A 21,859-nucleotide genomic window follows, 5' to 3' on the forward strand; every position below is an offset into this window, starting at 1 on the left:
CCAGGAGCATATCCAGTTACATGGATACAAAAATCCAAGAAACTGGGTGGTTTATCCCTACCAGTATTTCAGTATTGTTATTGGGCAGATAATGCCAGGGCCTTAATTTACTGGCATGATCAAATCCTCTAAACAAATGGCTTTAATGATAGGCCCACACCCAAGAGGCTGCAACTGGAGTCTCAAGCAGTGAAGAACAGTTCTATTTCAGCTCTCTTGTTTGCCTCGAATAATTACCCATTAAATCAGTCAAAGAACAACTTAATTCAATGATGATGATCTGTACAAAATGGAGCCTATTTTTGACAATTACGAGTTGGAAATTTTGACAAGAGTACTGTAAATACATTTGAAACTTACCTGATGAACACACTTTTTATGCATTAATGGAGCTACGGGCAGATTCAAACATCTCATATTTAATTTTGTTTTATTGCTTTATGAAGACAACCCTGTTTCATCGGGTCATGTCAAAGCTGCCTCGTTGGCTGTTCTCGATGTGGAGTTTCCTGAGTATTTGTAGAGGGAGGGGATGGAAAAAATCAACCAAAGCTCAATGAGAGGTTGTAACTGATTCAGCTCAAAGTGATGCATAGATTGTGTCAGAAAAGATGAGCAAAATGTATGCTAATGATTCTGTTATTTGTGACGGCTGTAATATAGGGGAGGGTATCCTGGGTCATCCTGTTTAGGTTGTGCCAAAAGGTTGTCACTTTTTGGCATGACATCTTTAATTGGTGCTATATAATTGTAATTAAATGAATTAAGGGGGATGCCTTGATCTTCATTTTTGCTTGGTCTGATGTTTCTCTAAAACTCCCACATAATGTGCAGCAGGTTCTAAGAGAATCATTTTAAAGGAAAAGAAGGCTGCCAGTGCTTCCTGTTTTTAGATGTGTTAAAGAATTAGTGTCAGCCATCTTGAAAGGCTCTGTAGCCACTCACATGGGTTTACTGGAAAAAAAATCTGACAGCCCATTTATCAGACATCTTAATCCTTTCACTGTGATTGTAGTCCCTGCTGGGAGATATGGATGACATTCTTTGCCATATGCTCTGATGAAATTGAAGCTTTGCTGTTTTCCCTTTGCTCAGGATTGTCTTTTGTTTTGTTGTTGTCATTGTTTATGTGGGGTACATGTGTTTGTTAGGCTTTTATTGTCTATTCATTTAGTATTGAGTTTTGTCTGTGCATAAACATGAAAAAGAGAGACACACCAAAGAGGGGATTGTGTTCAAGGGTTGACACAAGGCATTATCCATCCATCCATTTTCTATACCGCTTATCCCGTTGGAGGTTGTGGGGGGGGCTGGAGCCTATCCCAGGGCGAGAGGTGGGGTACACCCTGGACTGGTCTCCAGTCAATTGCAGGGCTGACATAGAGAGACAAACAACCAAGCACACTCACATTCACACCTACAGCCAATTTAGAGTGATCAATTAACCTAATGAGCATGTTCTGGTGATGGGAGGAAGCTGGAGTACCTGGGAGGAGCACCCACATGTGCACAGGGAGAACATGTAAACTCCGCACAGAAAGGCTCTGACCGGGAATTAACCAAGTTCTTGCTGTGAGGCAACAATGCTAACCCCCGCACCGCTGTGCAGCCCACAAGGCATTATGTCGACTAGAAATTTGCCTCAAAGGTTGATGTCCACCTCAGAGCAAACTGCAAAACTTTATAATTCAGTAAATGATTAACGCCATCATTTGAGTATTTTTTTAAATGCATTTTGTAATAAATTTGCTTTCCCACATTCCTCAGTGACGTATTGTAGTGTACTTTTACCTGTGATGACAAAGTGAAAAAAGATTCCAGCTAGACTTTAAAAACACCTGCATCCTCTTAAAGTAAACATGAACACTCTTGGACAAACAAATTCTGCTTTATTCATTATTAAAGTAACCAGATTAACACACTGTACAAATCTTTAATCAAGAAAATAGTTGTATTTACCCTTTCTGTGGTGACAAAATAATTTGACTATAAATGGTGAGAAAGTTTGCAATGAAACTGTTGCTCAATACTCAGTTCTTTAATCAGATTTAAGGTCTTCTGTAGATGTCAGCACAAACAGCCACAACCATTCTACTCTAGTTCATACTGTGGCCATAAGAATAGACATTAGCAACAAAATGGGAACTCTCATTCTTCACTTTACTCAGATGTAGAAATAAACTGACTAGTGCATGAAAAAGTCTAAGAATTGTGAGGTCGTCTTAAAAGGAACAAAGTCAAACAGTGTGCTTTGCTTTGGTCAGAGTAGTTAATGGCATATGAACGGAATTTGTGGTTTTCAGGTATTTAACATAACATTACTTTATTTGTATAGAAAGACAACAAACTTTAGGGCAATGCTTGGAAAAAAAAAACTATCACTGTATTGTAAGTTTTTAATCAAGCCCTTAAAGATTCCTAAATTCCAGTATGGATTTTTGAAACTATGGATGGAATAGAGTCAAAGGAAGTCTTTGACCTTTGACCAGTCTTAAAAGCTCAGACTAATGTTTTGTATTTCAAGAGGTCATCTTTTTTGCTTCAAAATTTCTCATCATCTGAGTCATTTTTTGCATTGTAAAATTATGAATGTATACAATTTTTATACCTGTTTTTGCTCCATCCCTTTTCCTTCTCTTATGTCTTTATTCTTATTCTCTGGCTTTTTTGTAAATTTCTATGCATGTCTTGTGTCTTAACTCGGTTTGATTAACTCTCCAACAACAAATATAAACAGTTGCTTTAAAACCATGCTCTTGGCCAGGGACTCCTCCTCACCTCTGGCCCCCCCTATGCCTGGGAGCCAATCAGTTTGACCTTCCATACTGACGGAAGACCCCTTACATTTGACAAACTACTAAAATGGCATCACATTCATTTGCCCTTTGAAGAGTAAAACATTCTTTTGTACAAGTGCCCTAATTCTGGGCTTTTCCATTTGCATGTCACACAGCGACTTACTTTCCCTGTATATCTCTACTTCTTTCTGTCTATTTTGCTCATCATAGCCTTGACATCAACAGGAGCAGCAGCAGCAGCAGCTTTGGCCTTTTCCTCCTCCTCCTGCTTCCAGAGAATGATTGGATGGATGCCTGCACTTCGGTTCTGAGCATTTTGCTCCAGCTGTGCTGGGCTGGGGTGGGGGGAACAGAAACATGATTTACTAAAGAATTTTGAAGACTATTTCCGAGAGCATTACATTATTCTTTTAAGTGGCACACAGTCCATTTCAAAAAGACTGATCAGATCAATATTCACCAGTTAGTAAAGTGTATGGTAAGGATGGGTTTAGGCACCAACCTGAAGTTATGAGGCTCAGGGTTCAGTGCTTTCTTCTGGATTTCTTTGTACACTGGTGATTTGAGATACCGGAAGAAAGTATCCTGTATAAATGAAATCAAAAGGTGATGCATTTGACTTGCATTAGAGCTGTCATTGATAAAGCTATGCAACATAAAGTCAGCAGAAATTAAGCAAAAAAAAAAAAAAAAAAAAAAAAAAAAAACCCGGTTAGGATTTTGGCTTGTATTTATAAATTTATTCTACTGATTTTCCTGTACTAACGAGTATATTTTTGTGATTTTCTTAAGATCTTGACTTACTTAGTCAAGACTTACTAACTTAGTTCTCTTGGCTTAAAAATGATGGGTTTCCCAAAATAACCAGTTAATTTTAGTTGTTTCTTTAATCTCGAGAAAAACAGGTCATAAAAAATACAGGGTTATTAATCTCAAGATTACAAAATAAATAAATTATGATCTGAGAAAGAAAGTGAATTACTTTTCACAACAAAACAATGTAAAAACAAAAACGTATGGATGCATGTAATCTTTACTGCACATTTAAAATTAAGCTACTTAAGTATCATTTTACAGTATTTGACTTTTTTTTCATGCAGCAAAAGAAAAAATACTGTTAGCTTTGTGAAAAATGATCAGTTTGGCTAGATTTAGTTGCTTAAAGAATTCCATGAGGTTAAGGATTAGAGTCTTAGCTTGGATTCAGTTAAATTCTTATTGTAGATATGATATTGTGTTAATAATGACAAAACTTATGCTTATTATTACTTTCCTTTAAAAGATCATCTAAAAACATCACCCTTGTATGTAACTCAACATTGATTGGTGGATACAACAAAAAACGAACTCCATCAATTTTATGAAAATCCAGTCTTTCTCAGTGTTTGTTGAAGCATCAGTTCTCTCTCTCCCTCTCTCTCTCTCTCTCTCTCGCTCTCATTTTATTTGGTAAATAGAGCTCCAGATCTCCAAATCAACCAGCCATCACTTTAGGAAAATGTAAGCCCTGTTGAATTACAGTTGGCAGACCCACCTTCTTCATGAGCAGAAAGACGTGTGTCTGGGCTGCTTCCAGCACATAGCGGTGCGGATGCTCCAAGCCTTTTACTGTCAAACCCATTGTCCTGCCATCGATGTTGATCCAGCGCGGAGCACCAGGGGCCAGAAAGGTCCTGATCACAGAGACTCTCAAGATTAATATCATATTACTTTTTAAAAGAGTTCTAGTCTGCTGGGAAGAATGTCTACCATATACATATAACAACAGCCTCATGCCTCGATCAGCATTTTACACTCAGAAGACACCAAACTATTCTCTGCCAAACCAACTAACAAATAATGCAAGACCTTTTCTCATATACAAATATTGAGTGTGTGTGGATCTACAGTAGTATCTTAAAAGAAATTCACAATGAGACACACAAATGAACAATTGTGTTTCTTACTTGAAGATTGTCTCAGCTTTTGCTGTCATGGAAGATGCAGTGCCTAGCTTCATCTCTTCAGCTGCCTCCCAAAAAGCCAAGTTTTCCCCTGGGAAAAAATACACACGCAATTTTAAAATATATCTGGACACTCAATACATGACAGTCTTTCATCCACACAGACTGAGGGTCCTTTAAACTTTGTAGAAAATCAGAGTGAGACAGAATATCACTAAATAGGTGTTGGATCCAAAAGGAATTGTCACAAAGAAGAAAAAAAAAATGGAGCCAGGGAGCTGCTGGCATCAGTACCATTTTGCTTCCCCCTAGACTTTTAATCTCAGTTTTCATACTGTTTTGATTGTGTTTCATATCAAACCATTTTTTCACCCAACTGTGTCCAGTGACATGCGGGTTTGTACTGATCATGCATGTTTTAATCTTTTTTATATAGGAACTGAAGCACATGAACATGTCTCTAAAATGGGCAAAGTTTGATAATTCCTTTAATACTGTTGAATGTTAGCTTAATACTTCCCTCCCACTATTCTACTCAAACATTTTGGCCTTAATGCACCTTCAAATCCATGAAGCTGTGTTAGCAAAAGCACATTATGCAAGTCAGTGATAAGAAAATATGACAGCATCCCTATGAATTCATTCAACAGTCAAGCCCTAGTAAGTGTGCAGTACAAATACTCATTTCTTGTTGCTAAACTTATTTACTTAGAGTAAGAAAAAAAAGTTTTATTTTCATGATACAGTTTTTAGCAACACTAACGACAGTTGAAATTTCTCTTTACAAAAAGTTCAGACTCATCCCAGACTCAACAAGAGTTATGACCTGACTGAAATTTGCCGAATGGCACTCAGTAACATACCACTAAACTCCTTCTTGAGGAAGATCTTGAAGTCATCTCGGCCTCTCAGGTCACTCAGAAGTTCAAAGAAGCTGAAGGACCAGCGCTCCACACGCATCTTGGTGGGGACATCAACTCTAGACACAGGGGGAAAAAGTCACAAAAGCCCTCAGTTAACACTCAAATTTAACACATGACTGCTGAAAGAAGTTATAGAAGTTTTGAGCTCCTTGTGATCCTAAATGATCAAGATACTAAAATTATTCTCAAATTTAACGTGAAGCATTTTTGTAAACATAGACTATCAGACTGAAAAAGGATTGAAAAGAGGCCATGAAATAAAGGCAACTCTTATTTCAACCTGTTTTAATTAAAAATAAAATCAAAATTTTGAAATCATGGTGGTCACTGGGGATAGAAGTCAGCTTTGTTCAACACCAACACAGAAGTGGTCTAAGCAGGAGAGAGATGTCCCTTAACCATCAAATAGTTCACTTCAGTAGGGTAATGACACCCTCTGCTACTGTTTAGATTGATACACTTGAATATGGTTTAATCTCCCCAGCGAGTGGCAGAGTTATCAAAGACACTGTGCAATTACAGTATGTTTGTGAAGTCATACTGCATCTCTGGCCACCTGTAGGTATGTTTGATTCACACTCTGATTTTAGCTTCGTGAGGAATGGCTTGTGCTGTCATGTTAAAATATACAGTGGTACAATTCTGCTTTATTACCAGAAAGCTCAAGGGAAACCCAGTGAGGAACATTTAGAACCTTATGACTGCCTGCCATCATCAGTCAGATGAGGGAAAGATCTGATTATTGTAGTCTTTTGACAAAGTGCAAATTTGACTGGCTTTTTATACAAGTTTACATATAGGTCTTTCTTATCCATAAACTGTTAACCAAAACAGTCAGAGCTGTAGAAGTTAAGAGGAATTACATGTTCTGGTTAAACTGCACATTGACTTGTGTTGTGGTTTTGAAAGTACTTTAAAGGTTTAAGTTTAAAGACAGCAAGATGTCCAGAAGCATACTTTCACATTTGTGGTGAAACATTTGTACAGTGTAAATCACTGCACATTGTAATCCAAAAAAAACAAAAACATTGTTAAACTGTACCTTTTCAGCATTATTATTTTATAACTTTTCCTTTTCTTTATGTCTTTTGAATTTTCGGAACAAGCCTGATTGATTATTTTATTCAACTTGTGGAATGAGGCTAGTTCCGAGTTGGCATCTGAAAATGTTTGTTTCACTATAACTCTGAAGTACAAGCAATTCCACTAGATATGCCATGGACACTGTGGTTTATTTCTCCACAATAAAAGCTGTGGCTTTCACTGGTGGGCCATGTGCCCATCAACATTATTTAACTACTTTGCAGTAGACAGGGATTTAGAAGACAGTTGTTCCAATGTATGTCTTTGATATCATAACTTTAGGTAACTTGATTAGAAAGCCCAGCAGAGAGAGAAAATGCATCAGGCCTCACCTTCTCATGTTGAGATTCCAGTACGTGTCATTGTCAGTTTGCCAGGGGTTGCTGGGTAAACAAGGAGCCAGGAATGGGTCATGGTTTTTGTAGGTTGTGATAAACTTGACCAGTCTGCAGAAACAAAAGCAAAATGAGATCAATTGGAAACCTTGGAGTCAAATCAGTATTTCCAGACTTATTTAGCCAATGTTTCAAATGATTTCTAAATACTGATCCTGTTTTTCTCTCTCACAATGTAGCATTATATGGTGTATAATAATCCTAATACAGAAACAGTCCAGATTTAAATACAGCATGAATAATCGGAACTGCAAGAAAATGCCACTGCATGATTTAAATCCTCATATATCTGTATATCTCTTATAGATATAGTTGGAAATGAGAGAAACGTACGCTCCAAGGGACACACTGGATTTGACCTTTGACCTCATGATGGCTTGTTGATAGAACATGTTCTAAAAAAAAACACGAAGAAAATCATTTATTTCTTTTCATAATTTTACAGCAGTCTTGTGCATACATGTCAATAGGATACTATTCTGTGAATGTTTTAAACATCAAAACACAACTTCAACAGTCAATGAAAATTAATGGTGAGCTGAAATTATGTGCCATGATCAGATTAGAAATCCAGAGCATTTTTAAATTAAATAACTTTTACAGTGATTACTGTGACTTACCATGCGTCTGTACTGGTCAAAGCTGATTTTCTGAGATACAGTTATATAGAAAAAGAAAAAAAAACCCATGTTTTTAAAAAATGTTTGCATTTTGTTTAAGTAGGAGGGACAAAGGATTTGGCACAAAACAAATTACTTCTCTGTTCATGGTGTAACGCTCACTGAAAACTAATGTGAGAGCAGTTTGAAGCACAGACAGGGAGGTGGTACACAACAGGAAATAAAGTCCCTCCACAATAAAAGCTGACTAGAGACTTTTTTATGTAAGTGTAGAGGAAAAAACAACTATCTATTCTGACTATTGCCCTCTGTGACAAGCCCTATAACAAAAATAATATAAAAAATGACAAACTTTCTTTTTGAATTGATTTTGTTTTATTTAGGTTATGGCTTGATCTTTGGCCAATTTACTATGGACTTATTGTTTGATTTTTAAAAAAATTGCAATTGCTTGTTATTTGATAACAATAATACCAGAAACAAAATCCCTTTTCCTAAAGAAGCTGACCTAAAACTGAATGGCACCCATGTTTGTGTGAGTGGGATTTAACACACGAGGAAAAGAATCTCAATAAACTACCAAACACAGGGATTATTTCTACACTCTATTCACTTATCTTCATCAGCGTAAGAAAATCTGTTTGAGAAGACGAAAAGAGAAAAAGGCAGGACAAGTGAAAACAATTGTTTTTTTTTTTGTTGTTGTTTTTTTTTGAGTATTCAGAATTCTATAGTGATTTCTCAAAAATGTAATAAACCATGTGGTTGTATTAGATCTTTTGTGGTGTTAAAGTATAAGCCATAAAGGTTCAGTAAAACTGCTTTCATACATGAAATGGCATTTTTTGCATTTCCTACAGCAAAAATAGTAAGCGAACAGGCCATTTCTGGAACTGAAGAAAGGGCTGGAAACATTTCCATCTGCTAAAGGAGGGCCTAGCAGAAAAGGTTTAGGAGCCACTGAGCTATGCCATGTCCTTAAAAATAAAACAAAGACAAGTAAGCTTTGAATGTGTGATTGGTAATTAATACTACAGGACCTTTGAACCCCTATTTTGTAGCAGATGCCAATGGCCTTTCACCTTTTCTTTTATAAACAACTTTTCTTCCCACGATATCCAAAACACTGTATCCTTTTAAATGTCTCTTGATAGGATGTGTGAGGCAGCCATTCTCTGTTGCACATAAGTCAGCAACCATTATTTTTATTGATGACAGAGCACAGCACAGAATTCTAACTTCAAATCTGAAAAACTAACTTGCTTTATTTGTTTTGGGTGTGGTTAAAAGTGAGATGTGAGAAGAAGTAAAAGCTAGAGAAGAAGAAAAAGAAAGGATGAGCACTGGATTGGACGGAGAAGAAGAAAGGTGAGAGAGATGAGAGAAACTGCGAGATTCTTTAGTGGAACTGTCTACGTAGTTCTCTCCAGCAGAACAATACCTTATGTTAGTCTTAATAAATTCTGTTTGTGTCTCAGCATGCATTTCAGTGCATGTGTTATTGAGATTGTGTATTTGTTTGTGTGTATAAGTACTGACCTTTTACCTCATCCTGGTTGGGATCAATGAGGCGCTCTGGGCCAACATCCATAGCACTGTGAGTGCGACGCTGAATGAATATAAAAGGAATTGTTCAGCAGATAAAGCTAGAGATTCCAAAAACTTGCATGGATGTGTGTTTGTATACATAAGCAGTTGCAATCAAAACTATTTAACCCCCAATGCAAATCAGGTTTATTGTAAAAATGTACAGACTTTATGAATTTTGCAATGAGTAATTCAAACAAAAGTAATTAAATTAGCTCAGCAAAACCAATGCTTCAAGTGGCTTCCCCAAATGCAACTGAAAATGCAACTTATACTGACTTCTCCAGTTTCAAAATGATTCAGCCTCTTCATGGCAATCATCTTTAGTTCTTAGTAGAGCACCCTTTTTCTTCTTTTGGCCTGCTGCACATGAGATGCGTAGCTAGGCACCTGTCTCTGGCAGCATTCCTGTGGAATCTTAGCCCATTCCTCATCATCTGCAATGGCCTCTGGTTTCTTGGATCTGCATGCTGCAACTGCCTATTTTAAATCCCACCAGATTTTCTATGAGGTTCAAGTCAGGCAGTGATGGCCACTGGAGACTCTTCAGGACTTCTTCTGTAACCAAGCCTTGGTGGAATTTGAGATATGCTCAGGGTCACTGTCCTGTTGAAAGGTCCAGTGAGCTTCAGTTTCCTCACAGACAGCATAACATTTCCTCCTAGGATTTCCTGATACTTCAATGAATCCATCTTGCCTTCCACACACTGCAAGTTTCCAGTGCCAGAGGATGCAAAGTAACCCCAGAGCATCACCAAGCCACCACCATGCTTAACTGTGAGCTCAGTGTCCTCTCAGCGTATGCTTCATTCTTCTCCCTCCAGACATATCACTGATCCATTGGGCCAAAAAGTTCCAGTTTTTTTTCATCGCTCCACAGAACAGAATCCCCAAACCTCTGTGGCTTATTTCTGTATTTTGAGCATATTGGGGTTGGCTTTTTCTGTGCTTTTGGTTCAGTAGTTGCAAGGGCGTCAGTTTTTTTGAAAAGTGTGTGTTGGGGGGGCAATAACTATTAGCAAAAGTGACTTCATTATAATTTTCTCTTTAATATCTGTAATATAATATAATGCAATATGACTTTATTTCTAGTGTTTAATTAATGAAGCACCCTTTCTAAACTTGTATTTAAAAACAATGTTTGAGGTTCTGCATTTTTAAATGGCACTGAGAGAAAGATGAACACAGCAGCACAGCGTTTACTCCTCGTCATTTTTACGCAGACTGTCTTTATATAATATTTTATTCTCGTAATATTGCGACTTTTTTCTCGTAATATTACGACTTCGTTCTCGTAAGTAATAATAATAATAATAATAATAATAATAATAATTCTTTTCATTTTTTTCTCTTCGTGTGGCCCTAATACTCCGTCGTAAGTGAGAGAGCCCACTGGCTACAAGATGTTTAATACATTAAATGACCTAGATAGTCCATGTGTGCTAAATGGAAAAGGTGCATCTGTCTGTGTGTGTGCGCTGAAATGCAGGCTCATCCTCATCATACCAGTCCGTCAAAACGACGGACAGCCTTCAAAATTCTCCGTCATCCTTCAAAAAAACACGTCAATGACAGACAATATTCGGTAAACACGACCTCTGGTTGGCATAGACGAAAGTCTACAGCAGCAGCACGGCCCGTTGCCTTGCAGAGGTCTGCTGGGTTTCTTTACAGCCCTCACGTTCGGATGGTGCGTTCAGAAGCGTCGGAATATTCTATACTACTGAAAATAACCGGGGTTATAATGGCTTACACACGAAGGATTTGTCTGTGGTGGGTACAAAATGACCTTTGGCCAAACAAAAAAACAAAAAAACAAAAAAACAAAAAAAGGGGGGGGGGGGGGGGGAGACATCCCTGCTTTGCAATGGGCGTTGAAAATTTTGATTGCAACTGTACATTTAATATTTTGGAGGAGTAATAAATGAATTGAACAAGTTCTACAACAATAAAGCACACACAGCAGGGTCACACACTCACCGGTGGCCTGTTCACTATCCAATAAGCCCTCTCCTGGCAGTCAAACACCACACGATCTGGCTTCTTTCTCTCCCTACCTGCCCTAAAACATACATAAACATATAGACAAAAGAATGGGGAAATGACAGAAATGAAAATGCTCTCTACGTTGGTAAACTGCTTAGATGAAGTGATTTAAATGGCAACACAGTATAGTTCCTCAAAAAATGTCAGTGTTTTTTGCAGAGATAGTTTCACCTACTTGTACTGCTCAGTGGCTTGCATCACGATAAAGTCCCACTTGTGGTTCAGCCATTCGTGGAGGCGATTGTAATGCGCCTGTTTAAAACAGAAAATAACAGCAAACAGCAAGCTTAAGTATTCACATCTCATCCTATTATGAAGATTTTGCTGACAAATAAATGACATAAAGGGTCTATTTTTGTATAAATTCATCATTACAGACTGTGATGCACTGCACTCACATATATTTGTGAAGCTGATGTTGCTGCATACAAACATTTGAGAATAGCTCAAAATAGCAAACAGGATATTCAGTCATCTGTTACTTGAATTGTCAGTTTTCCAGTTCTTTTCAAATTTTCCAAGTATCCTCAAAGGCTAAATATAACTACAGAAGGACTTATGAAATAATCTGATAGAAAAACTCAACATTGTTCATGAAATGAACATACTATTGGCCATTATTTTTCAAACATCCATTAATTAACTTGAAGATATCAGCATGCACTGAGATAAACATGTAAATGTAGGTATTAAAGTTTCTAATAAAGCTCTCTTTGTGAGAGAAGTTGACTGGAATACAGTTGAGTTTTCTTACTTGACACTTATGAAGCAGGATATACTCTGAGTGAAGAGCTTACTCTGGTGTGTTTGCACAAACCTGTTCATAAGGCTCCAGCATGCCTTTCTTCCGGATGTTCCTCTTAGCCAGGTAAATTGCTTTATTAAAAAGAAAGAAAGCAAAAGAAATGTAGTCAACTGAACCCATGACAAACTAGCTTTGTTTGCAATTTTACCTAACTTTTGTTGATATGTTTCTGACTATGAAATGAAAAATCAACTTGTATTTTGATTGTCATTTTGATATAATAAAATAAAAAATTAAATAAGCCATTTTGCAGTTCTAATATCTGTTTTTAGGGGGTTTGCATGAAAAATCAAGATCCCTCTGCCAACGTAAAGCAAGTTGCTCTTAACCATGTCATTAAATAAAGTTATTGCTTTAACACACGATATACTTTACCCACCATAGTCACTGTCCTCTGCAAACCATTTCTGTGTAGGCCAGAAGTACGGGGTCTAAGGAAGTGCAGATAGGAAAGAAAGTTTTAATGTATGGATATAAACTGTAGTCGGCAGATTTATAAATAGAAGCAGCAAAATCACTGTACTCATTGTATTTGTACAGTATAGCTAAATCTGGTTTTATCTGACATCTGCTGTATGTAAAGTTTTAGCCCTGAGTCAGGCTTTGGTCACTTGTTACTAGTATTTTTTACTAAGAAACACACTCAACAGTACATTTTTATGATTTTATGATGTCTCTATTATGATAAAAAAAAAACCTTTGACTCTCAGAAGAAAAGATGGGCAGAGATGGGTATCTAAAAATGTGGACTAATTTCAGAAAAATGTTACTCAGAATGAAATTGCTTGGACTTCGAATATCCCACCATCTACATTACATAATATCCTTAAAAGATTAAATGAGTCTGGGGAACTCCCTGTCCACAAGGGACAAGGCCAACGGTCAAAAATGGATGGTCATGATCTTCTGACCCTCAGGGAGCACTGCATTAAAAACAGACATGATTCTGCAATTTCTGGAATTCTGGAAATTTTTCATGGGCCAGAAATCATTGTCTGTTAACACAGTTTGCCATTCCCTCCACAAATGCAAGTTAAAGCTGCACAGCAGATGTAAAGGTGTGTGTGAAGAAGACGCCAAATGCGAACAGGATCCCAAAATCCTACTGTCTTCTTTAGGCCAAAGCTCATTTAAAATGGACTGAGGCAAAATGGAAAAGTGTTCTGTGGTCAGATGACTCAAAATTTGCAATTCTTTTTAAAAACCAAGGATGCTGTGTCCTGTGCATGAAAGAGGAGAGGGACCATCCAGCAGCATACACTCCCATCCAGACAACAATTCTAACAGGGAGGGCCTTGTGTATTTCAGTAAGACAATGCTGACCTCATACCATATCCATTACAACAGCATGGCTTTGCAGTAGAGTTGGGGTGCTGAACTGGCCTGCCAGCAGTGAAGACCTTTCACCAATGGAAAACATTTTGTGCATCACAAAATGAAAAATTTGTCAAAGAAGACCCAGGACTGTTAAGCAGCTAGAATCCTATCAGACAAGAATGGGACGACATTCGACATGTTTACAGAATGTTGTTAAAAAAAGAGAGAATTCTCAGTTTTAACATCTGATATGTTGTTGATGTTCCATAGTGAATAAAACATGAGTTCAGGAGATTTCCAAATCATTGCATTCTGTTTTTTTTTCCTTTTTACACAGCACCCCAACTTTTTGGGAATTTAAGTTGTGGTTTATTTAGCTGTAGAGCCATCCATCCATCCATCCATCCATCCATCCATCCATCCATCCATCAATCCATCCATCCATCCATCCATCCATCCATCCATCCATCCATCCATCCAACATCCATCCATCCATCCATCCATCCATCCATCCATCCATCCATCCATCCATCCATCCATCCATCCATCCATCCATCCATCCATCCATCCATCCATCCATCCATCCAACATCCACCCATCCATCCATCCATCCATCCATCCATCCATCCATCCATCCATCCATCCATCCAACATCCATCCATCCATCCATCCATCCATCCATCATCCATCCATCCATCCATCAATCTTAGCTGCCCAACCATTGATGATAAAATACAACTAAACCATAATTTTGAGTTTAAAATTGCAACTGAAGACAAGAACAACTTATGAGAAACTTTAAAGGAAAAAAACTTAGTACATCACAAGGATAATCTGTTTGTATGGTATCTGAGTTTTAAAGGCCATTGGTCACAACTGCTTAGTGTCCAACATAAACATCACTCATGAAAAAGTGTATCTATCCTCATCCTGCTACTTAAGTGCCCTAAAAGGTACATCAACAAAACCTGGCAAGAAAATCAAAAATGTGTTTCAAAGAAGTAGAAAGAAAGCAGTTGTACCTGGAACCGGTAAAGGCTTGCATCATTGCACATGACCAGCTTCTTATGATTCTGCAGGGGGTAGATGTAGCCATAAGCAACCAACATGGTGCCAAAAGCCTGAGCCTCTGAATAAAAGACAGGGAGAAAGAATGGATGAGGTATAAACAACATGGAGATATATCTTCTATTAGAAATCCTTGTTATAATGGAAAATTGTATGCTCAAGAAAACATTGATTATTGTGTAATTTAAAAAAACTACCTTCTACAGTGTTCTTCAACTTGTTGGCAATCCATGCAATGACATCCTTGCCTGTGTAGAAACACAAAATAGAGCTCATATACTGAAACACTGCACACACATATGATCAAACACACTAAAGTCTCTGGGTGTTTGTGTATGATCTTTAGTGTAATTAAAATATTGTTACCATCAAGTGCTTTTTCCAGAAACTTGGGAAACTTATATTCTTTAAAGAAAACTCTCAAAGCCCTTGTTTTGGATTCTGAAAATCTGGCATCAAAATTGTTCCCTTTTGCATCAAAAGTACTATCAGTATAATGTTAACGCAGCAGGATACATGGAGCCCAGAATGTTTTGTAAAAATATTTCTCCTTTGTTAGCTACTATCAAAGGAAAAAGGTGCAAGGACACAGCAGACTCCACATGGTTGTTCAACCAGCTTTAAAAGAAAAATTAATCAAATACAGAATCAGTGCTAAGAACACATGTGGACTGCTGCTCATAAAGTACAGCCTGTTGTATCAAATACAAAGTGATGACAGTGTGTAAAATTCATTGTATTTGTGCTGAGAAGTTAAAGTAGTATCTCTGCATTTAGTAAATTCATCTCAATCACCATGATATTTATGCCCGGTGCCATCTTCTGAGGTGGTAACAGAGGTGTAAACAGAGACAATTATAAGCTGAACTAGGTGTGGCCCGGTGTAAGGACAGTGCGGTTTCTTTACTGTGTCACGGTAATACACTTTGAGATGGCACATCACCAGGAAGTGCTGGTTGCTATTAACCCACCTTGTTCCAAGTGTCCAGCCTGTGACTTGCTGAGCTAAAGTATCATAGTGGCTGAGATCTCCGAAATATAAAGAAGTTCCAATTTCAAAACCATTATTCATTGTTTTTTGATGATCTGCTTGAGCGTTTTGGAAGGAAACTTTCCCTAAATGTATCTTTATTTGTTCTCTGATAAGTTAAGGTTTAGGTGTCTTTTATATTTGTAAGATAATATATTCAAAACCAACCATACTGATGTGACTGGAAAGAGTTAGAGAAAGTCATTAGCTGGAAAGGTTTTTCTGTCTGACCATCTGGCCCTGCCTTGCAATTACAAAAGACTTTGTCTAAGCAGCTAAACATGAGACGCATAGGCCTATGTGTAGAGGGATCGGTGTTTACTTTGCAGAAGGGAAGGTAGAATCTTTGTATTTTTATAACCCCGACTTTAGTAGAGAATAAAGAATTAAGAAGAGTATATTTCAAAAATGTGTTTTCAACAAGTGTTTGTTCAATAGCGTAGTGACCATCATGATATCCAGTAAAACGGGAATGATGATGGATAGACTTAATAACCTGGCATCATCAGCGTGTAGACATGACAACATCACTGAGTAACTTCAGGTAACAATCATTCCACATGAATCACACAGTCAGCCTCTGCTTCACCTTGTCATTTTGTAAAGTGTTCTTCTCAGCAGAAGGTGCCAGTATTGACAGCATCACAGTTCACACTGCTGGTATGGCCTATAGAGCATGCTTTCTGACCTTTCCCTCACTGGACTAAGACCAGATTAAAAAGCCACTTTGGTTCCTTAAGTACTACCCAGATCTCATCCAATTGTGGGCTGCCTTATTTATCCTGCGTTAGCGGCTTAGACATCCAGGCTGCCAGTTGTGTCTTCGCTTCTGTGTTTCAAAGAGTGCAAAGCTCGAGCATTTCTGTCAGATTTTTTTTTCTAACAGCAAATGTGCCGAAATATTTTATCATTATTTTGAGAACTTAAATCAACATTTTTTAAAATATATATATATATTTTTTTTAAATGGACGATAACACTTCAAGGCTTCAATTAATCAAACAGCAACGGGATGCAGATTTACTTTCCTCTTTTTCATCAAACCATTGTCATGATCAGGTTCCTTAAAAAGAACCTTTCATATAAGACATTGACTTTATGAAATTAACATTTGTGTCTTCTACATGTCCTGTATGTGGTATAGTATAAAAGAAACACAGGGTTTATACATTTCTGAGTTTAAAAAATGGATTCACCTATAGGCTGCCATTTTTCTGCAATGTATTCTGCATAGTGATGCCCTCTGGCTGCATTGTTCTTCCATCATCTTGCGAATGACCTCACCTCAATCTACATCTCAGTTATTTTCACCCACAATGCCCCCTTTCATAAAATTGCGCTTGGTTTTCAACTAAAAACAAGTTTTAAGGATGAAACTCCATGGGAAGAGGAACAACGCAGCCAGACATCACTACCCTTCCTTAAAACCTTTTAATTTCTGACTCAAGTACAGTTTTAGTGAAGATGGATGACGTTACTGTAAAATACATTGAGGGAAATGCGATCCCTTGTAATTACCAGACAGAGATCTCATGAGTCATAAATCTTGAAGGTACTTGAGAAAAACTGATCTCATATTTACAAGAGGTTTTCTTGTAATTATCAGGTACAGATTTCATAATTACAAGATCTTTTCAGTATCTGAGATACAGATATCATCATTCCCCTTATAATGGGTCCTGAAAAATAAGAATTCTGAGATATGGATCTGACAATTACGAGGTCTTTTCTAACACCTTTTGTTGTCTTTGTTTGGACTATGCATTCTATATCCCTGTGGATCAAATTGGACCCATCTTGGTTTCACTGTTTTTTTTAATGTCAGAAAATAATCACACTTGTCCTCATGGGTCAAAAATGACCCTGTCTGGTCTGACACATAACTAATCATATGGATTCTGCGCTTTTTTATAGAACTGCATTCCAAGACGTACACAATTTCTAAACTAATCATTTAATTATTTCTAATCATTTACAGTCAATATCATTTGCCTCATAGCATAATTGCCTAAGTCGTATTTTAAGGTTCCAAAAAAAATTTTTTTTTTTTAAAAACACACATTTTGGCAAACACATAGGATTTTTAAAAATGTATCCCGTAACAGTAAGTTCTACCAGATGTGTGAACACGTTTCTTAAAAAAAAGCCACAACAAGGACTAGATAACAAATAAAAGTAACTTAATAATAAAGATAAAAATTAATAGATGACATAGGCATAGTGATTATGGACTGTAACGAGCACTCCAATTGGCTGAAAATATAGGCAATAAGGTGCAATGACTCAGCAGCGTTAGGAGAGTGGAGTTAGGCTGATATCAAAATTTGGCCAAAAAATGACATAAGCAATTATGCTTTGAGGCTAACGATATACGTCATTGATATGATATTATGCATTTTAAACTTCAAATTTTGCATAAAGTGTGAAATATTTTGATTATAGTAACGAAAACAGAAACGTGACGAGTGATTATCTTTTAATGTGAAAAAAAAGTTTGTTCAAACTATTGTTTTGAAGCTATCATTTATTTTTTTTATTGGCAGCACAACACACACACACATACACCCACCCACACACACACACACATAAACCCACACATTTATTTTAGAACAACTTTTGAAAACTCTTCCAGAATGACAACATAGGTCTGATATACTGTAGATATAATCAGTGTCAAATTTTGTAGCTGTGAGATAAGTGCTTGATTTTATTTCTTCTATGAATGTATTTTTGTGGGGCCTTTAGTTTTTCTTTTCCACAGCAAAGCATGGTTGGAAATAGTAGATGTGTTGCAACCAACTCTGAAAACTTGAACTGACCATGACACATCAGCCATTTTCAATTTTGTTTTCCCATGTAATATAAAGGCATTTTATTTTTATACAATCCCTCAGTGAGCATTTGGTTGTTTTTGAATACACTGGAAGTCTGAAAACTTTTAAACGACCTCCTTTATAGCTTGTGCTACCTATCACATGATAGATCAAACATACCTAGCCCAAAGTACCCACAGAGCACCTGTACAAACCCTGCAATGCTTTCATTCATTTGTTGTCAAATACAAAACATGTATGAAATTACTGCAACGTAGAGACAATTAGGGATAAATAAATTATTAAAAATGTTGAAATAACAGGAATATTGCCATTCCCTACTCTCTGTCCCCAGTTCTCCCACTCTTCTGATAATAACATCTCACTTATAAAGATGTAAGAGCCTTAAAATAAATCATAAAGAAATATTTAAGTTAAAAAGCAATACTTAGTTATCAGTGTGTGTGAGTGCCTGTTTTTATTTCTCAGCCTCACCAGAGATGACATGTGGAATAGTGGTGACGTTGAGTTTCTGCTCCGAGCCCTTGACACCACTTTTTGGGTCCTGCATCTCCACCACAATGGCCTCCACCTGACAGCATAAGTACATTTCATTAATGTGAACCAACAAATAATATGAATACTTAGACAACGTTTTAACCAACAGGCACATCAGATATCCTTTTGCCATATTCCAGAGAAAGGGATTTCTAGTTTATGTCAGCTTCTGGGTGCAAAATTTGAGCAAAAGTTTTCCAGCAGAGTGTGAATAAAAGTACAACACTCCAAAAACTTGTACATTTTTGTCCGATTTTCAACTTTCAGTCACTAAGGCCATGTGGCAATGGAAGAAGGAAGGATTGCATATCAATCATTATCCAATAAAAAGACTGTAGAGTATCAAAACATTAGCTTAACTATGATACTGACAGTGTGTAACCAACTGATGATGTCACAGTTTTCTCCTACTGCAGCATTGGTGGTGTGCAAATGTGTATGGATGTGTATGAACAGAACTTGCATTTACTGACAGCCTCTCTACATAGCTGCCTTCACCATCAGTGTGTGGAAGTGTAATGAGTGGGTGTGAATGTGTGACCTGCAGTGTAAAATACTATGAATTGACAGATGGCCCTTAAAGAACTACAAGCTCAAGTCCATTTACCATTCACAGCTTTTTCCTTTTAAATGCTCATTTCTATCAAGCTTGACTGAATGATCATGTTATTACCATGCTGTGTAGTAAACTTAAAATGATCAATGTTAATTGTCAGAAGAGAAATGGTGAACTAAATATATCAAATTGTAATAATTATATAAAAAAGCAAACTTTGTGAAATATTAATAGTGTCACCTATGCTCAAACACTATCTTTAGTGGTCTGAATGCATCGTGTGATCATAAAATCAGGTTGTGCTCCTTAACTGACCCTCACTGTCCAGTAACACCTGGCAACATAGCAGTAAGGCTAATTGGTTTAAAAGTAGGCAAGATTATCTTAAACAAGCCTGTGCTCTCTCGAAGGCAAACAAATTGTTGGCAATTCCCATACATGCATGTTCTCAATGAGATCTCTTGTCCTACCTAGTAAAAAAGGAAATAAATATATTTCTGAAATCACAGCAAAGGAAAGATTTTAAGGTGGAGTGCATTGTTGAATTCAGTAGAGGTAAATGTATGCTTAAATGTGACATCAGATTTAGCCTTAAAATAATCTTTACCAAATAGTATGTCCTTACTGATTCAAACATTTCATATTTCTGAAAAGCTGAAATAATAACGGAATCCACTCACCTTTTTGAGGCAGTGTGCATAAGGCCGGAAATGTTGAATCCGGTCTGGACGGGCTGTTCTAATTGTCATGTTTGCAGGGGAATAAAGATTAAATCAAAGAAAAGAAAATTAAAAAAAAAAAAACTTGTGTACAATATTCCAGTTATTATTGCTGTTGTTTCTGACAGGGAAGTTTCCACCTGCAGTGGACTTGAGCACACAGCTCAAGTGTGGGGATTGAAGGAGGGGGAAGGAAGGATAGATTTATCCACTAATCACCTGTGAGAAGCCTCTGCTCATTTTGCCGCCTCTCTGTTATTCTTAAATCGACCAAATCACCTGTCAAATCTGGACTATGTGGTGGCAAAGAGGGCAAATCATATTCAATTAATTCATGATGGTTTGGATTTGGTATAAATTTATTATTTTTTGTTTATAGATGACAAAAACACAAAAGATAAATGGAAAAAGGGACATCAAATTACTTTTTGGAGACTGTCCATTTTTCTGTTTCTCTCTTCTGGATTTTCAGGAGAAAATCCTTTGAAGTGTTTTGTAAAACGACAATTGTAGCTATACTTTTAAGCGTTCCCAGAACTTTTTCCGTCTGATATGTTCTTCTGAAATGACCAGAATACATGATAAATCCAACTAAAGATAAAGGATTGGTAGCCTGATCAGAAATCTGTGAATAGACTGCACATTCGATTTATAGGCAAATTTGAGATAGTAGTAATGACAATGAACATAATAATAGTAATAATAATAATAATAATAATAATAATAATAATAATAATAATAATATTAAAAAGAAACCAGGCAACTTTTTTTTTAATTCATGATGAGTGTTCCTTCAGGAAACACCTGATTTTCTCTTATGTCAAGTGGTTTGAAAAGTTTTTGAGGTCTTTTTCTCTAATATTAAAACCAGCTACAAGCCCGTGCTCAGGTGGTCGCCTCACATATTAAAAAGTGAATGTATATTTTTGCACAAGTATAAAGATTTTTGCCTTATTTTTCCATTTGAGTCAGAAATATACTTAGAGAGATGATACTACTGGAATCTGTGTGACCCGCCCAAACTTTGAAGCGTGGACACGCTCATGTAGCCTACTTTATCTTGCGCGTGCCTCGCCCTTAACAGTATCTCTCGCTCGTGTTGCGTTCATGGGAATCGGATAAACTGTCATTTTGAAACAAACGCCTACACTTGCCCCACAATCCCGGATGCCACAAATAAGGGTTGTTTGTAGGCCAAACTTTAGTTTTTTTCTGAAATATTTGATATACTGTACATAATAAAGCAATAATCCACACATCAAAATTCCAGAAAGGGGATGTCTGTTGGCTAATGCCATTAATTCATTAGTAATAAATGTGCCTTTGCTTTTATATTGTAATAGTGAATAGTGCATTTTTGACCAGAGCAATAATGATTTAAGTAGGCTTAAGTTGACTTACTTTCTTTTTACACAAAAGATTTCGTTTTTGAAACAATGGAAAGGTTAATGAATGTTCTCCTTCAGTTTAAAATTCAAGACCCTGTTTCAATGATGAAAATCAACCTGCAAATAACATTCAGCAACATGTAATGCAGCACCATAGAGTTGCCCTTCAGTATTTTTTTTGTAATGGATAATTGTTTATTTCTTTTATTC

The 21,859-nt window shown here is 36.9% G+C and overlaps 1 protein-coding gene across 1 annotated transcript; it reads right to left on the reverse strand.

Moving 5' to 3' along the window:
• Positions 1–2,976: 2,976 nt before the first annotated feature.
• On the reverse strand, positions 2,977–20,291 carry rgs9a (regulator of G protein signaling 9a). Its single transcript, XM_041778269.1, has 17 exons — positions 20,223–20,291; positions 18,924–19,020; positions 14,783–14,833; positions 14,540–14,646; positions 12,580–12,631; positions 12,213–12,271; positions 11,571–11,647; positions 11,330–11,411; positions 9,309–9,371; positions 7,763–7,792; positions 7,476–7,537; positions 7,080–7,193; positions 5,605–5,720; positions 4,745–4,832; positions 4,333–4,471; positions 3,301–3,383; positions 2,977–3,133 (listed from the first exon to the last, which is right to left on the reverse strand). The coding sequence occupies exons 1-17, from the start codon at positions 20,289–20,291 to the stop codon at positions 2,977–2,979; spliced, it is 1,446 nt and encodes a 481-aa protein (XP_041634203.1).
• Between the last annotated feature and the right edge of the window lie 1,568 nt (positions 20,292–21,859).

This window comes from Cheilinus undulatus, linkage group 21 (genome assembly GCF_018320785.1).
Source record: "Cheilinus undulatus linkage group 21, ASM1832078v1, whole genome shotgun sequence".
NCBI classification, from domain to species: Eukaryota; Metazoa; Chordata; class Actinopteri; order Labriformes; family Labridae; genus Cheilinus; species Cheilinus undulatus.

Coding starts and splice junctions, on each gene's coding strand:
- rgs9a (XM_041778269.1), bottom strand. CDS start 20,291: ATGACAATTAGAACAGCCCGTCCAGACCGGATTCAACATTTCCGGCCT. Junction 9,372..11,329: donor GGATAGTGAACAGGCCACCG/GTGAGTGTGTGA, acceptor ATATTCATTCAG/CGTCGCACTCACAGTGCTAT. Junction 7,793..9,308: donor TTGATCCCAACCAGGATGAG/GTAAAAGGTCAG, acceptor ACTGTATCTCAG/AAAATCAGCTTTGACCAGTA.